Raw genomic sequence first — 18,568 nt, 5'->3', positions numbered from 1 at the left:
ACAACTTAGCACGAAACTCATTACTGAGGTACTCACGGCCATTGTCAGACCTTAAAATACAAACCACGATATTGTATTGAGTCTTAATCATTCGCAAGAAAGCCTGAAAATGAGTGAAAACTTCGGATTTCTTTTTCATGAGATAAGATCCAGGTACAACGGGAGTAATCGTCAATAAAGGTGACATAATATCGATGCTGAGTGAGTGAGGAGATAGGGGACGGACCCCAAACATCACTATGAATAATATCAAAAGTTGTAAGAGAACGGTGCATACGAGACGGATAAGATGAACGAACATGCTTAGATAATTCACAAGTAGCACACTGAAAATTAAAATTCTTGTAAGCTTTATTAAATTCTAGAAACGGCCAATACAAATATTTAAAATTTGCGTGTCCCAAATGGGCATGCCACAAATCCAAGGTTTTTAAAGAGAACATCAGAAAGCAAAGCAAATTCTTGAAAGCCAGAAGAGGATGCAGGATAGGAAGGTGGATTGCCAAAGTAGTAAATCCTGTCCCTTTCAAAGCCCCTACCAAAAATCTTCCTAGAACTCAGGTCCTGCAAGTAACAAGAGTTGGGTAAGAAAACAATAGCACAGTTATATTGTTTGGCAATACGGCTAACAGAAAACAAGTTATTGGAAAATTGTGGAACATAATAAACAGGGAATAAAGATAGAGTAGAGGATAAACAAGCAGTGCCTTGGGTATGAATGGAACGAGAGGTACCATTGGCAATGTGGACAGTACGATCCAACGAAGGGACAGGGGATGTAATGAAAGATGCCTCACTAGTCAAATGGTTGTTCACCCCTGAGTCCAGTATCCAAACGGGTGTGCAACCTTGCATGCCAAACTTACTTAAAAGGGCAGTAGGGTTACCTACAGCAAAGGTGACTGTAAAGGAGGATGCAGTCGGTGCAACAAAGGCAAGGAAGCTAATTTGAGACTGAAGCTGAGTAAGTTAAGCCCGGAGCTAAGACAAATCTAAAGTAGCAGTTGGTGCAGGAGAGTAGCAGTTGGTGCAAGAGTAAGAGAAGCTGGAGGTGCAGGGTGAGATTCTTCAACAGTTCCAATGTTAGAAGGTTCCTGACCTTTGCCACGACCACGACCATGAAAGGCATGTTTGGAGTAACGTTCCTGCAGCTCAGGGTGGAGAATGAAGCAGCGCTCAATGGTGTGATTATTCCGTTGGCAGTGCTAGCAGAATCAAGTCTTGCAGTCAACATACCTAGCACCAGTAAAGGCTGCAAGGGCAACCTGCACGGGCACACAAGAAGAAGCAAATCCAGGGAGAAGATGTCCTTGCTAATCATCACCATCAATCATTGCAAATGCCTCGTACAAAGAGGGCACCGAGGATGTGTTCAAAATCTAAGTCCGGAGTGATTCGAACTCAGGTTTTAAACCCATCAAGAACTGATAGGCATGCCGACAATCCTAGCGCTTTGCCTCAATAGTTGCTGCTTCGGTAGGAAACTCAGAAAGAGGCTCATACTGGGCAAGCTCGTCCCACCGAGACTAGAGATTGCTAAAGAAGTCAGTCATTGATAAACCCAAAGGAGCCTGGGTTGCCTCGTGGAGCTCCCGATAAAGCTCAAAAATCTAAGTCTCACACCTTGTGTGGACAAACATTTTAGTCAAGGCAGACCAAAGGCTATAAATAGTATCGTGAAACATAAACATCCTCTAGAGGCGGTCTTCCATAGAAGCAAATATCCAACCCAAGATGACACAGTTGTCAATGGACCACTGTCGATGAGCCGAATCAATATTAGCAAGGCAAAACTCCAATCCTAACAACCACTCAGCCTTGTCACAGCCCCCAAGATAATAAGCGAAGGGACTGTGACCAGGCATGAAAGTTGTCGCCGATCAGAAGAATGCTGGTGACCTTCTGAACAGGAGCAGTCTGAGCCAGAGATAAGTAAGGGCGTGAAAGGTTCAGAGAAGAAGAGGTGGATTTACTGCCCTTGGTAGGCATATCACCGTCTTTGGTAGCCATTGTAAAGAAGAGGAATAGGCTGCAAAAGTATCAACGCAGCAAAGGAATGAAAGTTTCCAGAAGTTGACGTAGTCACCGGAAAATATGTCAGAAGGCACCGAGGAAGTCGCCAAAAAAAGGACACTGGAAGACGCGAAGTCACCGGGAAAGTCTCTAGAAAAGCCACCGGAAGGTACCGGGAAAGTCGCTGGAAGTTGCTGGAAAAGGCGCCAGAAGTCGTCAGAAAAGTTGACGGAGTCACCGGGAAAGTTGCCGAAAGTTGCTGGAAAAAGGTTACTGGAAAGTGACAATATAAAATGATGCACCGAGAAAATAGTAGACTGAGTTTTATGATGTACAAGATCCACTAAAAGTGGCAAGTATAGAGCATACGACTCAAGCTACTACCAATAAAGCATTCTGATGCACAAGCTCCACATACGTGGCGAGTGCAGAGCATTCGGCTCAATTGAGAACCCAAACCTTAAACAAGGAACCCAACCTTGCTCTGATACCAAGAAGAAAGTAAAAGAGAGAGAACTATACAAGAGGAAGTGAATATCAATTGGTGTACTTAGCTTACAACTTTGAGATGTATATATAGCTATACAAGAGAGTGAGGTTATCCTAACATTCCGATATGGGACTAAAAATTATACACTATGTTCAATAATTGGAAAATAAATAGTTGGCCCTCCCATTCCATTATAATATATCTAAAGTACATCAAAGGAGGATAATACCCTCATTAACATGGTAAAATATAATGCTCCCCCTCAAGCTGGAGCATATACATGTATCATATGCTCCTAGCTTATTACAAATGAACTTAACCTAGGCAATCCCAAAGGCTATATAAACCACTCAGATATCCAGGCTTCACATAAGCAGTTGTAATGAACTTTTGCGCAAACTTTTCCTAAACAAAATGACAATCAACCTCAATGTGTTATGTCCTCTCATGGAGAATTGGACATGAAGCAATCTAATTATTGTACATCAACTCCATATATTGTGAATGCTCAAGCTTTTCTGACATTTCCTTTGGCCAAATCAATTCACAAATAGTATGTTCCATGGCTCTATACTCCAAGAACAGTGACATCACAACAATAGTTTTCAAATTCCTCCAAGAACCTAGTTACCAACAACAAAAACACAGTATCTAGGCATGAATCTTTCGTCAAATGATGATTCAGCTTACATTGCCTCTAAGTATGCCTAAACATGAGCATGATTTCAATACAAAAGACCTATTCCAAGCATACTAGTTTTGAGATATCATAAGACACAAAAAATAACATCGTAATCAAGGAAAATCAAGGAACTAACTCAAACAACAATTCCTCCCCATCTTGCATATTAGTTCAGCGTTAAGATTCATGGGTGTGTGTTTGGATCCCAACAACCCTGTTTCATCCAACACGTCAAGAACAAAACAATCCCTAAATGAGATATAGATACCTCAAATCCCAAGAAGTACTTCAATGGTCCCAAATATTTAGTCTAGAACGCAATTTATAAAAACTATTTCAATTGTTGTATACCCTAACTATCATCAACTATGATTACAACATTATCCACATAAACCAAAAGTAAAATTTTCCCACAGCAATGTGATGGTAGAATACAAAATGATCTACTGCACATCTTTGAAGATCAAAATCAATCACCACTGCATTGAATCACCCAAATCATGCTCTAGGATACTACTTTAAGCCATAGAAAGACTTTTTTACAAGAAGTACTTCAATGGTCCCAAATATTTAGTCTAGAACGCAATTTCTAAAAACTACTTCAAATGTTGTATACCCTAACTATCATCAACTATGATTACAACATTATCCACATAAACCAAAAGTAAAATTTGCCCACAGCAATGTGATGGTAGAATACAAAATGATCTACTGCACATATTTGAAGACCAAAATCAATCACCACTGCATTGAATCACCCAAATCATGCTCTAAGATACTACTTTAAGCCATAGAAAGACTTTTTCAAACGACATACAAAGTCTAACTCATCTTGAGTAACAAACCAAAAGTTGCTGCATGCAAACCTGCTAAAACTCACTACGCAAGAAGGCATTCTTTATGAAATGTGGTCATTAAAGAGTAAATATACCTGACTTTGGCCTCAAGAGAAAATGTGTTTGAATAATCCAAACCATAAACTCAAGTACAACATTTAGCTACTATCCCACCTTCACATGAGAAACACAACCATTGGGCTAACTTTCAATTATACACCCAATAACTAACCAACCATATACTTATCAACATGAAGTTGCACAAACTCCCAAGTATCATCAAGGCATGCATCTCTTCATCCATTACAGGTCTCCAATTAAATAGGACAAAGCCTTAGACACCGACACAAAGTTATACATAGGATGCTGGGTACATTTAATTTTATCTTTCCAAACAGCAATACAAGAAACAATATCTGTAGACAAAGGAGGCAAAGCTACAGCACTAGAGTCTTGAGGGATCTCAGCTACTTTGTGCCACTTCCTGCAGACAAATTCAAATAAGGACCATCCGAACAACTTGAAGGACTCAATAAAGATGAAGGCTTAGGAGAACATGGAGAAAGTAGAGAGAAAAATCTCAAATCAAAAGGGGAAAGAAGAGTGATCAATGGAGAGGAAACATTCTGGTGCTCGATTTAGAGTACCGTAGAGTAGACCACAAAGAAAGTGACATTGGCAGAGAGAAAAAATTTGGGAATACCCCAAAAAAGCACATTTGAGATCAAGAGGTTAAAATTTATGAACTCCAAGAGTCAAATGATGAATGAAAGACGCAATTGAATATATGAGAAGGTACTAAGAACAAAGGATCATTTGGTAATAGGATATAGTATGGTATTTTACCTCCAAAGATGACAATGACATCTTGTTGATAAGGGAGTGAGCAGTAAGAATTGCATCACCTCAGAACACTTAAGTACATTCATTTGGTATAACTGCATCACTCACCTGTTGGAGCATGATGTCAGACTTCTCAGCCTACAATTGCAGCATGAGGAAATTGGCAGAGATGAGTTTTCAGGGTGGCCAGGTTGGCAAGGTTTAAGAATGATGTTTGTTTGTTCAGTTTTTGAATACGACAGGAGATTGTCAAAACAAACTGCCAGCGAAGTCAGGAGGTTTACTGACAAGTATGTCCATAATTCCAACTTATCCAAGTACAAACGGCAGTCCTGGGATGATGGAGAGGCATAGCGCCAAGGGATTTAAGGTTTGGTTTGGTGGTGAAGTGTCTATATAGGGCTTTGGGTCTCAAGTCCCATTCTGATATCATGTTTAAGAATATTTCTAATAACTAGAAAACCTCCTGAACAGTTGAGACTCCCATTTTATTTATTTGAAGGATGATAATATGCCTACTAACACACCTGTAATGGACTGATATAAAATGAACTCCTACTGAAGATGAGGAAGACATCCTTCCATAGCTACAATGTAAATAATACCCAAAAGACTAGACTAAAAACAAAACTTCAAAGAAGAAACAACAACTGACCGAGTCAATGATGTGTTAGCCAAAGGAAAGTCCCTCAAACAGGTCCATGCTAGAATTAAACCTCAAGTCACCCCTTATTATAGAAAGCGAGTTATTATTGATGTCAAACAAAATACCTCAGGAATGTAGACCATGTTTTGGAAAATTTGGCTGCTTTACATCTATCATGCAGAGAATATTAGGGCAGAATATTTTTTTTCCTGAACACTACTATAAAGGATAGATCTAGAACAAACTCCTGGGAAAGATGAGCCAACGATCCTGACAATAACTACAACATAAATCCTATCCAAACAACTAGATTTAAAACATTAACCTTATGTTTGAAAGAGGTATTGGATTTGCATTGTTCAAATCCACCCAAATTCAAATCCAAGGGCCAAAATCCATGCTCCCAAACGCAGCGTGAAAAAAAAAAAAAAAAGGCCAAGTGAGTGAATGTTGCACTAGCCAAAGTCCCTCAAACTACACTCTAAAATCATCAAAATGGTCCATGCCAGATGCTAGCCCGGAGTTCCCCCTCATTCAAGAAAGCAAATTAATTACGGTAAAAGTAGTCTATTATATGCCTATCATGCAAAGGATATAATTAGGGTACCATAATTTTTTAACGTTAGTAAATTAGAGGGCCATCATGCCATGTGTTTCATTCCACGTTTTGGTTGGAGTTAACTCATCATGCTGGACTACATGCCTAAAGAAATAAGGGATCTATTTTCATACATTTCAATTTGTCTTCTCAATGTAGGGGCCTTCAATCTCAATGGATTTCACCTAAAAGATCTCTTCCAGATAACCTAACCACCTAAGCATAGATTCTTTTGATTTCAAATTATTGTCGCCCAAAAGGCTGCAACAACATATTAATACAATTAATTGGTATGTTACTCTTAGGATAGAGAGAATCAATACCTCATGCCACTAAAGCTGCAGATTTCATCACAGATATTAAGCCGTGTTATCTCTGTAGACAACAAATAACAAGTACTTACAAGATGCCGCTCACTTTTACAGTAGGGTTGCACAACAGGGAGGCCTAGAGGAGTCGTCCACCGAACAGGTTGATTATCTGATGCAATAACCTGCAGAACTTCCATTGTACAACAATTCAGAATTCACAACAGATTCTTTGCTTGGCCATACTGGTGCCAAACCAACTCAGATGTCCTATATGTGACAAGAAAACAAACCCTCGCGCAATCACCAAGCCAACACATTATGCCGCGAGCAGCTTGAAACAACTCTCCAAGGGCTGTCAATGTCACCTGTGGGAGGTAATTAAATCAAAAAATCAATATTTAAATGCAGAATGGGGTGATTCAAGATAAAAATGAAAATCTTGTCATACACTAGCCATGCAACATGATGTGGATATGATATCCACAATTATTTTCTTTTTAAAAGCCATCCAGTTTATGAGGCTCCTGCTAATACAGAAAGGGGGTAATTTGCTGAATGCAGCCTTACCCTTGCCTGTAAAGAGGCTGTTTTGGGGATTCAAACCTATGACACAGCCAATTGCACAGCAGACTGTGTTCCTAAACTGGCCAATGCAAGTTCCAAGTTTCATGTTTGGGTGCACGACTTTCCTCCTGCAGTGGTACAAGTTGCTCAAGATTTTCCCATTGGGGTGGTTCCTTGAATAGTCTAAGTTATTCTGTCCAGTTCCTATGACACTTAAGGTTCCAATAGAGCCAAACATGCAAAATTAGAGTAGAAATAACTATAAACTCAAGTAAAAGTAGACATGCTAGAATTTAATATTATAACCTTGACTTCCTTGTAAAATGTACAAGGAAGTCCAAAACATCTTCCAATTTAATTTTTAACTGCAGGAAATAATGATGGATATTTAAATATGCAACTATAATCTTTTTCCAATCTAGATAACCCAATTCTTATTATTTGGTTCCTTTTTTTATTATCAGTAGTCTTGTTTGGTGGCTACATGCTCACTTTGGCAGCATAGCAGGCTGCACTGAATAGGAGCCTATCATCAGTGATATGACCCTTTTCCTCCAATCTTCTAGTTATTTGCTCACGTGCCCCTACATAAGTAACACCATATACTGAAGTCATCACCGTCTGTTTCACTAATTTTCGATCCACCTGAAAATTTCCAAAATATAAACCATGAGTTAAAATAGTCCAAAAAAAATTCCACTGATCTTTAATTAAATTAATCATTTTGTAGATCACAACCCCCCCCAAAAAAAAATAAAAAATAAAAATAAAAAATAAAAAACAAAATTTTAAAAATAAAAAAGGAACAAGAGGAACAAGAGTGAAAAAGAAGCAAGGCACAACCTGGTCAATTAAGATTTTAGCTAATAATGCATTGGGATCGACTGCAGGGTCCTTGTTGCTGTCCCTTTTGAAGATATTTTGAACCCTGCCAATCAGTTCTCGTTAGAAACCGCTTCAAATAATGATAACACATGCAAACCATTTTGGCTTGAAACATGCACACGTGCTCACATGCATTTGTATGAACATACATCCTAGTGTGCATTGCATGGGGGAGGGGGGGAATGGACAGTTTTCCATCTTTTGTGTTGGTATTAACAAATGTAGATTGCTCTACTAAAACCAATTAATTTTGATGTTAAATTTGATCTTTATCCCCTCTCTAGACATAGGAACATTGTGAACAATGTAATCTTACTGTATTTGTATGCTTGTTTAATTCCCTTATTACTTTCTACCATATCCTATGATTTGACAGGAAGAAACTGGTACAACAGCGCTGAATAGGAAGAAACAGACAAGAAGGCTACTAGTGCTAAACTCAACGAGTTTGTTGGAAGAGTGATAGAAATAAGCACCGTTGAAAAGGTTCATAGAACAAACAAAACAAGGCAAAATTATCAACCACAAGCACTGATTTAGTGTTACGATAGGCAAGGAGGCTTGCCCTCGGAGTTAAATTTGAGTTTTGAAATGAAGTACTGCTGACAGAACAGTAACGCAAGCACTGCTGCATATTTCTGGTCTTTGATCTCAGCTAATTTCGAAGTTTAATATTATCCAGTCAATTTTGTATGGTTAAATATTAGTTAAGTTACAACAAGAAAAAACAAGAAACAAAGCAGCAAAACAGCAAAACAGAATTCAAAACTGGCAGAATCTGGTAAAATTCTTAAAACCAGAGGCAAAAATATATGCTCTTGCATCTTCTAATGCTTTGTTTGTTAGGCTATCTAGGTCCATGGAGGCATTTTCAAAGGTAATCGTGTTCCTAGATCTCTGAAGAGTGTAAATGCAAGCAACCCGGGTAACTTTACTTAAGAGTAGCAACAGAGCCATTTCCCAGCTTAGAAATTCATTTGAGCTCTTAAGATGGGAATGCTCAAAGAAGTTGTAGCCTTATGATAGAACTGAGTGGAAAAACCAAATTCAAAGAAAATATGGTTTCTTGATTCTAAGCACTGGTGACCGAACAGACAATCCAAACACTGATTATTGCTCCATTTTGAGATGGCCAGTCTAATTAAGAGTGGGAAAGCAATGCTGCTAAAGCTCCAAGTCTAATTAAGAATGGGAAGTGGAATTTTCCAAGAACTTCTAGTTCAATTTCAGAAATCAGATTTGTTCCAAGGTTTTACCCTAATATTTCAAATGGGGATTATGTTTTCTAATCTACAGGTGTAAGTGAGTCAAGCTCGAGCCACTTGAGTAGCTTGATGAATTGAGTTCAAGTTCTGTAATACTACTCATGAGCCTAATAAGCTTTTGTAATTCTATTATTTTTATATTATATAAGTCATAACATATCATAAAATATATATTTTATACTTATATATAATTTATATTATTTTAGTATTGATTTATAAACAAATCAAGTTTAATCGAGTCAAGTTCGAGTTTTAAGACTTGCAGCCAAGTTGAGTTCGAGTTCGAGTTCAAGTTCGAGCTCGAGTTCAACAATTTTGTGATCAACTGAATTTGAGTCAAGCTTTGAGATCAACATTTTTTAGTGAAGTCATGTCGAGTTTAAGTATCCATTGTGTCAACTTGACTCGAACACACACCTAGTCTTCTCTACTCCCTTGGTCAAATAAAATGGACTCCGCCCAGGAGCTTATTAGAGAGAGGAGGGAACTCTACTGTCTTCTGGTCTTCAGTAATTTGGTTTCAAAAGCTGTATCCAAAGGCATGCTTTCATAGTCTGGTGGGCTGTTTGAGCCATAAGACTTCAGACAGATTTTATCTAGAATTGTCGAATGAAGAATTGTCTTTTTTTTTTTTTGGATAAGAAAAGAAAGATTCTGTTAAGAGAAGAAAGAATATGCAAACAGAGGACTAGATGCCCTCCAAATAATACAACGAAGCAAAACAGTATTCGGAACAAGAGTCAATATGATAGAGATCTCCAAACACTGTGAATACAATTCAAAGAAACTCTTGTGAAAGCACTGCCACTAATGCCCCAAAGGAGGCATAGAAACCCACCCTATCCCAAAGCAAATGAAGGGGAAGAGTCTTGTCCAAAAAGCTTCTCAAATTCCTCTCCAACCATATGCACAGCACCACAGCTATTAAAGCACAGTCCCAGATTCTGATAAGATCCTACCATCATTCTAGATAAAACTCCAAAATCTAAAGAGACAAACAACTCTTGCACAGTACTCAAACAAACCCAACACTCCTCTTCAATGTTGAAGAGAAGATTCCACAGTTTCCAAGACAAACGACAGTGCAGGAAAAATGAGCAGGAAAACGTGAGCAACTGATTCAGTATTCTGCTTGCACAAGACACATGGATCAGGCAACAGAACATTATTATGCTTCCTCTTCTGTAAGCATCATTAGTATTATCTTGTTTCAGTCATACACAGCAATATCACATTTAAAACATAAAAAAAAAAAAAATTTGATCGCCTGATGGAAGAACCAACCTTAGAAGGAAACTTGACCTTCCAAATAAACTTATTCAAAAGATAAGGACAATTTGTCATATTTGAAAAAGATACAAATAACAATCTGTCATGTTTGAAAAAGATACAAATAAAAGGATTAAATGAAACAATGCTAGAACTATCAAAACACCAAACCTTGTTGGGTTTCCCTCCTATTTGAACGATGGCTCACATGTATAGATTGGTCTACTTGAATTTCTTGGTCAATGCCCAAGCAGAATCCATTTCTAAGTGGAAGTAAAAGGTGGTATCCCAATTAGATGTCATGCATGGAGTGGTTCATTAATTAGTTAGTACTTAGTAGTGGCTTGCTTTGGAAGACGAATGGTCATCTTTGGAGAAGTTAAATTAATTAATTTGGGAAGTTATTGCTGCAGTTAGAGAGTTTTTGTGTATCCTTGGGGACAGACAAGAAGAGAGAGGGAGAGAGAGAGAAGAAACACTTTGCTGAAAATTTAGGGACAAAGGTGCATGTAGATTAATCTTGTCGATCAGGTGGTGACTTCTCGTCTGATTGACCTGAAATTTTGATAGCTTGTTCATTACTTATTTTTCTTCATTCTGGAAGGTTTGATAGTCATTTGGAGTCTTGTAGACTTGCTTTCATGGCTACGACAGCAGCCTCTGTTTTTTGGATGAGATCTCTCGACTTTTTAATTTTCTTTTGTTTAATCCCACCTTGTTAGTGATGACATATCTTGCTTTGTATGCCAGAGTTTGTTATTCTTGATAATTGTAGTTATTGCGTATTTTTCTATTGTTTCCCAAATGTGCAGCAGAGCTTGGTTAGTGTGTAGTCATGGAGGCAAACACTAGTAGAATGATTAGTATGAATGGAAGTAATTATCACATTTGGAAAAGAAGAATGGAGGACCTTCTTTATTGTAAAAATTATCAAGCTCCTATTCTTTATGAGTCGACCAAGCTTGATGACAAAAGTAATGACGATCTCCATAACCATGTGGCCAATAAAATTGATGCACACTTACTTTGGACAAAACTAGATGAGCTTTATGCTTGAAAACAGGGAGAAGTAAATTGTATATGATAAAGAATCTTATGAATTTGAAATACAGGAATAGTACTCCTATTACTAATAATTTGAATGAAATTCATAAATTATAAATCAATTGGCCTCTAAAAATTTCTTTTAATGATGAGGCGTTGGGTTTATGGCTTCTTGATCCTTTACCAAATATTTGGGAGACTTTTAGGGTTTGCTTTACAAACTTAGCCTCTAAAGGAGTTGTCTCTGAGTTTGGTAAAAAGCAACTTATTGAATAAAGATACAAGGACAAAAACTGCAGGTTCTTCATCTTCTTAAGAACGACATTTAATGTTTTGCTCATGGTAAGAAAAGTCACATAAAAAAATAATGTTGAAAGTGGAAGAAAGGGAAAAGAAAAGAAAAAGAAAAATGACAAGAAAAATGAAGACAAAATAGGGTTGCTACTACTTCTTATGGTTTTCTTATTGTTTGTGATAATGATGAAATCAATCTTGCTTACCAGGAGACTAGCTGGATAATAGATAGAGGTGCCTCCATTCATGCAACTTCATAAGGGATTTCTTCTCATCATATATACCCCATAATTTTGGTGTGGTGAAAATGGGAAATGATGGTTTATCTGTAGTTGTTGGCTTTGGAGATATATACTCTTACTCACAAACTAACGGCAATAGGTTTATAAAGAAGTGAGACATATTCCAAACATCAAATAAAAATTTAATCCCAGCAGGAAGCTTGATGATGAGGGGTACTGTAACACCTTTAGTAGTGGGCAATGGAAGCTCACTAAAGTTCTATGGTTGTTGACGAAAGGAAAAAGTGTTCTAAAATTTACTTGATGTAGGCAAAGCTCTTCAAGGGCATGGTTAATGCAGTGGTGAATGATTCAATTTTGTACTTGTGGCACAAAATACTTGGACACGAGTCAAAAAGGACTTGAATTTCTAGTCAGGAAAAAACTTCTTCCAAAAATGAAAGGCATGCCCCTAAAGCCTTTTGAAGATTGCTTAGTTGGAATCAAAACAGATTCCTTTGAAAGTGCTCTTCCATCTAGAAAGTTCAATATTTTAGATTTGGTGCATTTGGATGTGTATGGTCCTATGAAACTAGAACACTTGGTGGTGCATTGCAGTTAGTTTGTTACTTTTATTGATGATCAATCAAGGAAAGGATGGGTGTACACCTTGAACACCAAAGATCAAGTATTGGATGTATTTAAGCAATTCCAAGCTAGTGTCGAAAGAAAGACAGACAGAAAACTAAAGTACATCTGATCAAATAAAGGTGGTGAATTTTTTTTTTCATATATAAAAAGAAGATATTTCATTAGAAAGAGATGAATTTACAAAGAGGAGAATAAGACATCTCCCATCAAAATTCTGGAAAAATCCAGAAAAAAAAAATACTTTGAAGTATTAAAGCAAAATATTCCTCCAATCTCATTGAATCTCCGAAAAGCTTACTCCCCTTTTTTTGTTATAGCAAAAGATGAGATTTCATTAGAAAGAGAAGAATTTACAAATAGGAGAATAAGACATCTCCCATCAAAATTCTGGAAAAATCCATGAAAAGAAAGAAACTAAAAACACAAAAAAAAAAAAAAAAAATTCTTCGAAAGTGAGGAGGACGCCTTAATTGAGGAAGAGGACATCAGAGGGGGAATTTGGAACATTTATAAAACTCTGTACTTTGAATTTGAAATCTTAAGACAGGTAGTGGATGGCATTGATTTTAAATTCAGTTCCTCCATCGCAGAGTGGCTTGAGAGACCTTTTGAGGAAGCTTAAATCCACCATGCCGTTGAAGACTGCAATGGAAACAAAGCACAAGGGTTTAAGCAGGACTTTATTAACAACTTTGAGGAATTCTTTAGATTGGTAGATTTGAAAGCAGCATCAATGTCTTCTGGGGTATAAAATGGGTAGTTTCCCTACAAACTACCTTGTGCTACCTCTCACTGCCAAATTAGGAGTGTGGGATCCCATTATTGAAAAGTTCGAAAAAAGGTTGGCTGGATGAAGAAGAATTTCTTATCAAAAGGTGGCATACTCACTCTCATTAAAGCACTTTGACAAATCTCCCTGCTTACTTCATGGCTCTCCTTCCCCAACCAACTTCAGTTGCTAAGAGACTTGAAGGAATTGAAAGGAGGTTTTTTTGGGTGAGCTTCAGGGCAGCTTCAAATTTCACCTTGTCAAATGGGGCATGGTGAAACAACCCTTTCATTTAGGAGGCTTGGGTTTCAAGTCCCACCACATTTTTCAACAAAGCCCTGTAAGGGAAATGGTTATGGAGATTCACGATTGAGAAAGACCATTTTTTGGCATTGAATTGTTGTGAAATATAGGCTTGAACATAATGATTGGATCCCCCAGGCTAATAGAGGACCACAGATTGTAGTGGTGTGGAATTCATCAGGAAAGACAAATGATTTCGCTTCTTGTATCAGATCTCAAGTGGGGAGGGGGGACAAAATATATTTTTGACATGACTCGTGGTGCAATCAAGAAGCTCTTAGTGTCTTATCTCCAGCCATCTATAACTTGGCATGTGATAAAGATGCCTGCATCAGTCAACACCTTCAAACCTCATATCAGGGGCTCTTTGAAAACATCCCCTTCCTTGGAAACGTAGAAGAATGGGAACTCAACCAACTCAGACTTTTACAGCTTTCTTCACAGCCTCCAATGCCATAATAGCATTGATCTTCCTATTTGGGCCTTAGATGAGATGGGGCCTTCAACTGTTAGATCCTTCTACAGGAAGCTCTTCCCTTTGGGGTCAAACAACTTCATTTTCCTTTGGACTCAGATTTGGAAGACAGCAGCCCCCCACAAAAGTTGCCTTCCTTGAATGAGAGGCGACCCATGGAAAGATTTTCACAATGGATAATTTGCAAAGAAGGGGTCTGTCAGTAGCCACCAGATGTCTCCTTTGCATGGCTGACGCAGAAGCTGTTGAGCACATCCTCCTTCACTGCACTTGGACAAGGAATCTCTGGAATATGGTGCTGACACTGATCAGACAAACACAGGTTATTGCTAACTCTGTGGGAGGGGACCTCCGAGCTTGGAAAGGAATTTGGGCAACAAAGGAGAAGAGAAAGGCTATGTCCCTCATTCCCTTTGCAATTTTATGTTGTGTTTGGAAAAAGAGGAATAGGAAAGTGTTTAAAAATCCAACCTCAGCAATCCAAAACAGCAAAGAATATTGGTTTACTGCAGTCAATAGCTGGCACAGCAGGACTGTTGCTAATGATTATGATGTAATCTTTGATTTGTGTAACACCCTTTATGGTGCTTGATTTACTGTACATGGGCTGGCATCCCCTTGATGCTTCCTCAATCAAGTTTCCTTTACTTATAAAACAAAAACCAAAAAAAACAAAAACAAAAACAAAAATCTGTAAATATCAAAGCAGCAAATTTCTCCAATTTTTCTGGATTTCCGAAAAGCTCGCTCCCTTAAAACAACCAGAGCCAATGCACCAAGGGGAAGCTAAATAATGAATCTTCTCCCAAACCAACTAGCTACTCAATTTTATCCCTGAAAAAGTCCGTGCATTTCGCTCGAACCATAAACCCCACACCACACCACTGCAAATATTCCATACTTCCACAGAGCAGTCCATTCCTTTTTTCTTTCCAAAGCCCTCAAAAGAGACAGCCAACATTCCAACCACGCCAAATAAATTGTTGCAGATGCTCCAAGCAAAATCACAGTGTAAGGACAAATGAGGAGCTGACTCAGAATTCAAATAACAAAGCACACAAACATCCGGAGATCAGGCCTTCAAAAGTCTCCTAATTTGCAACAGATTATTAGTATTGATTCTATTAAGCATAATTACCAAATGGAATCCTTAATCTTTGAGGGAACTTTAGCCTTCCAAATACATGAAAATAGAGAAAAATAACAGTTGGAACGGATCAAAAATTCAAAAAAAGATTTACAAGAATAAACCCCCAAATGATCCAAAGCCCAAGACCAAGTATCCCTATCTAAAGAAAGAGGACAATAGGAAAGTTCCAACGTCTTTCTATCATTTAGAGATCATCTGAAATGGAAGTTCCAAGAAACCAGTGGGCTACCCTAATCGACCACAAAAAAAAAAAAAAAAAGGAATCATACCATCTTGCCCTGAGCTCAACCAAAAGAGGCAAGGAAAAGATGTGGATAGAACATCATTCCCCAACGACGGATCTTTCAAAAAACGAATCCAAGTACCCCTCCCCACAGAAAAAATTAATGTTAGGATTGAATAAGGGATAAATCTAAGAAATAGATGTCCATGGAATCTCCAAAACCAATACACAATAATGGTGGTAAATAGTTACAACAATTTGATGAGTACAACGAAGCTTAAGGCATTCAACATCAAAAAAATCCTCCAAAAAATCCTCAGTTGAATTGTTTGGCAAAAATGATGAACAGGATAATGGCAAAGAGAGTGAGAGGCATGTTAGCACATGCTAAGTTGCCAAGATCCTTTTGGTGTGAGGCATTGAGCGCAACAATCCAGAAACACTTGAAAGTGTTTTGAGTGGAAAAGATGTTTCCTAAAAACACTTGAAAGTGTTTGGCTGCAAAGCATTTGTGCACATTTTTAAAGATAAGAAGTCAAAGCTTGATATAAAAAATGAAGCCATGTATCTTTCTAGGATATGGACAAGTCAATTTTTGGTACAGGTTATATGACACAATTGAGAAGAAGATGATTAGAAACAATGATGTTGTATTTGTTAAAGACCATTCTATTTGTTAAAGACGACCGTTGAAGACTATTGAAATCTACAAGAAAATCATACATTTGAGCTAGTAAAGATGCCTAAGGACAAGAGAGCTTTGAAGAATATATGGGTATACAAATTGAAAAGTGAAGTAATATTTCATATCCCAAATATAAGGCAAGGTTGGTTATAAAAGGCTTTAGTCAAAAAACGAAACAAGAAGGAGCAACTTCAATCAAGAGCAATGATAGTAGGGTTCTTTTTTTTTTTGGTTTGGTGAAATTGGATTCCCATGGGTCTCCAAGATTACCCAAAAAGGAGAAGTGGGTATTGAATACCAATGAGGGAATCTTGAATTCTTGCATACCTAAGTGTCACAAGCTAAGCTTGTTCAAGGCATTATGCTTTCCTATGACCACTTGTTTTGTGTGCTTAACCATCACATAAATAATAGTATAAATTTTATTCTTGGCATAGGATAATGCCTTAGTGAAAAGTGAGTATGAGTATGACCAATGACTTTGATGTTTCCTAGTGATAAAAAACTCTTAGGGGAGGGTGAGTGCAATCATTGTAAAACTCCCTAGCTATTGTAAACAAGTTTAGCCTACTTGTTGCCCTCACTAAACTCAAGTTGCCTACGGAGGTGTGAATAATGAATTGTGTTATTTTACAATTTACCATGACTCGAATTTTCTTTCATGATGGCTTACTGCTTCCATTTCATTTGCGTTTGATGGTGAAACCACAACATACTTTTGGTCGACTAGTTAAGCTAGTATGCTATAACCCATGTCCCACGACCTTGACAAGTTGTGAAGTGTTCAACTTGTGACAGTTGGTATCAAGACTATATGAAGCATCGGTAGGAGAATCTCGTGCACTCATACTGAGAAAATTGATATATTAAAGGTGCAAGCTGAGACAACCAACAATGTGGCCATCAAGATGGCCCAACTTAAGGAACTTGTAGGCATCTCAAAAGTAGTGACAGGATTCTATTGACAAGTTGTTGGAAGACTTCCATGCTATAGTAGAAGCGCTACAAATCTAGATGGATGATCTTCTTGCCAAGATGAACCTAATGGTTCATGCTATCAGGAAATTCCAATTCTACAAAGCTAGAGTATAAAACAACAAGGGTGTCAAAAGCCAAAGCATGTTGGTGCCCATGATGCTATCATGCTATCGGGAAATTCCAACTCTACAAAGCTATAATATGGGACAACAAGTGTGTCAAAATCCAGAGCATATGCGGGTGCCCATGATCCTACCGAGTTGGAGACTTATTTGACATGGAGCAATTTTTTCATGCGGTAAGTACAAACTCGGAGGAGGCATATCCATAGTGTCTATGTACTTGAGTTATGACACTAAACTGTGATGACATATCAAGTATGATGACATTTAGAATGGACAGTTTCTAATTGATAATTGAGCACACTTGAAGAGAGAGCTTTCAGCTTAGAGCTCAATTATTTCCTAAAAATGTTGAGCACAATGCATGTTGCAAACTACGAGATCTTAAGAACACTAGTATAGTAAGTAGTATGTGAAACAATTCTCTACTTTGGCATTGGATATCTGAAAACTGTTAGAGAAAGACAAGTTGTTCTATTTAATTTGAGGATTGAAAACATAAGCAATGGCTAAACTTCATCGCCAAATAGTTCAAGACTTGCCTATTGCATAGGCTACTGACCATGCTGAAGAAAGTTCCATCACATTCAAGGAGAGTGACACACATCAAGGGGAAATAGCGGAAAGTCTTTCAAAAAGGGAAAACCTAAAAGTAGGGGAGTCGACACCAAGGGCATCAACTTCAAAGAAGTTTTTTTTTCATCTCGGTCTTTCAACACATCCAATGATATGGTTAAGTCGGCATACCTCTTATGATGATGTCCTAAGAGAGTAGTTGACTGCCCTCAAAAGTCACCGCTCATTGGCTTGCAAGCTTCCATGGCGAAGGGAACACAATGATATGATAAGGATGAGGAAGAAACCCCAAGGATGGGTGCAATGCAATTATTCAATGTGTTGGAGAGGCTAACAAAAGAACCAAAAGTTACCCAATCTAAAGATTAACGTTAGTGGACCTACAGATCAATGGAAAAAGCACTTATGCTATGGTTAATATTGGGGCTACCTATAACTTTTTCTCATAGGAAAAAACGTAAGTAATCAACTTTAACTTGGAGAAGGATTCAAGATGCCTGAAAGTTGTTGACTCCACAACTCAACCTACTCCTAGACTAGCCAAGCAAGTGACTACTAAGCTGGGGTAGTGGGTAGGACATGCGAATTTCACATTCATCCCCATTTATGATTTTCGAGTGATACTTGGAATGGAATTCTTAAGGGAGACTATGGCAGTACCTATGTTGTTAGCTC

The 18,568-nt window shown here is 37.9% G+C and overlaps 1 protein-coding gene across 3 annotated transcripts in view; it reads right to left on the bottom strand.

Moving 5' to 3' along the window:
* Positions 1-18,568, bottom strand: part of LOC131144972 (DNA-directed RNA polymerase 3B, chloroplastic-like) — a 73,100-nt gene that overhangs the window by 23,500 nt on the left and 31,032 nt on the right. For all 3 annotated transcript variants that reach the window (XM_058093973.1, XM_058093974.1, XM_058093975.1), the window contains 4 exons: positions 7,827-7,911; positions 7,476-7,628; positions 6,710-6,784; positions 6,512-6,601 (listed from right to left, as the gene is read on the bottom strand). In XM_058093973.1, the coding sequence (XP_057949956.1) occupies positions 6,512-6,601; positions 6,710-6,784; positions 7,476-7,628; positions 7,827-7,911 (403 nt within the window). The remainder of the gene's footprint in view (positions 1-6,511; positions 6,602-6,709; positions 6,785-7,475; positions 7,629-7,826; positions 7,912-18,568) is intronic.

This window comes from Malania oleifera, chromosome 12, assembly GCF_029873635.1.
Source record: "Malania oleifera isolate guangnan ecotype guangnan chromosome 12, ASM2987363v1, whole genome shotgun sequence".
NCBI lineage: Eukaryota > Viridiplantae > Streptophyta > Magnoliopsida > Santalales > Ximeniaceae > Malania > Malania oleifera.
This window is presented reverse-complemented; position numbering and strand designations above follow the sequence as displayed.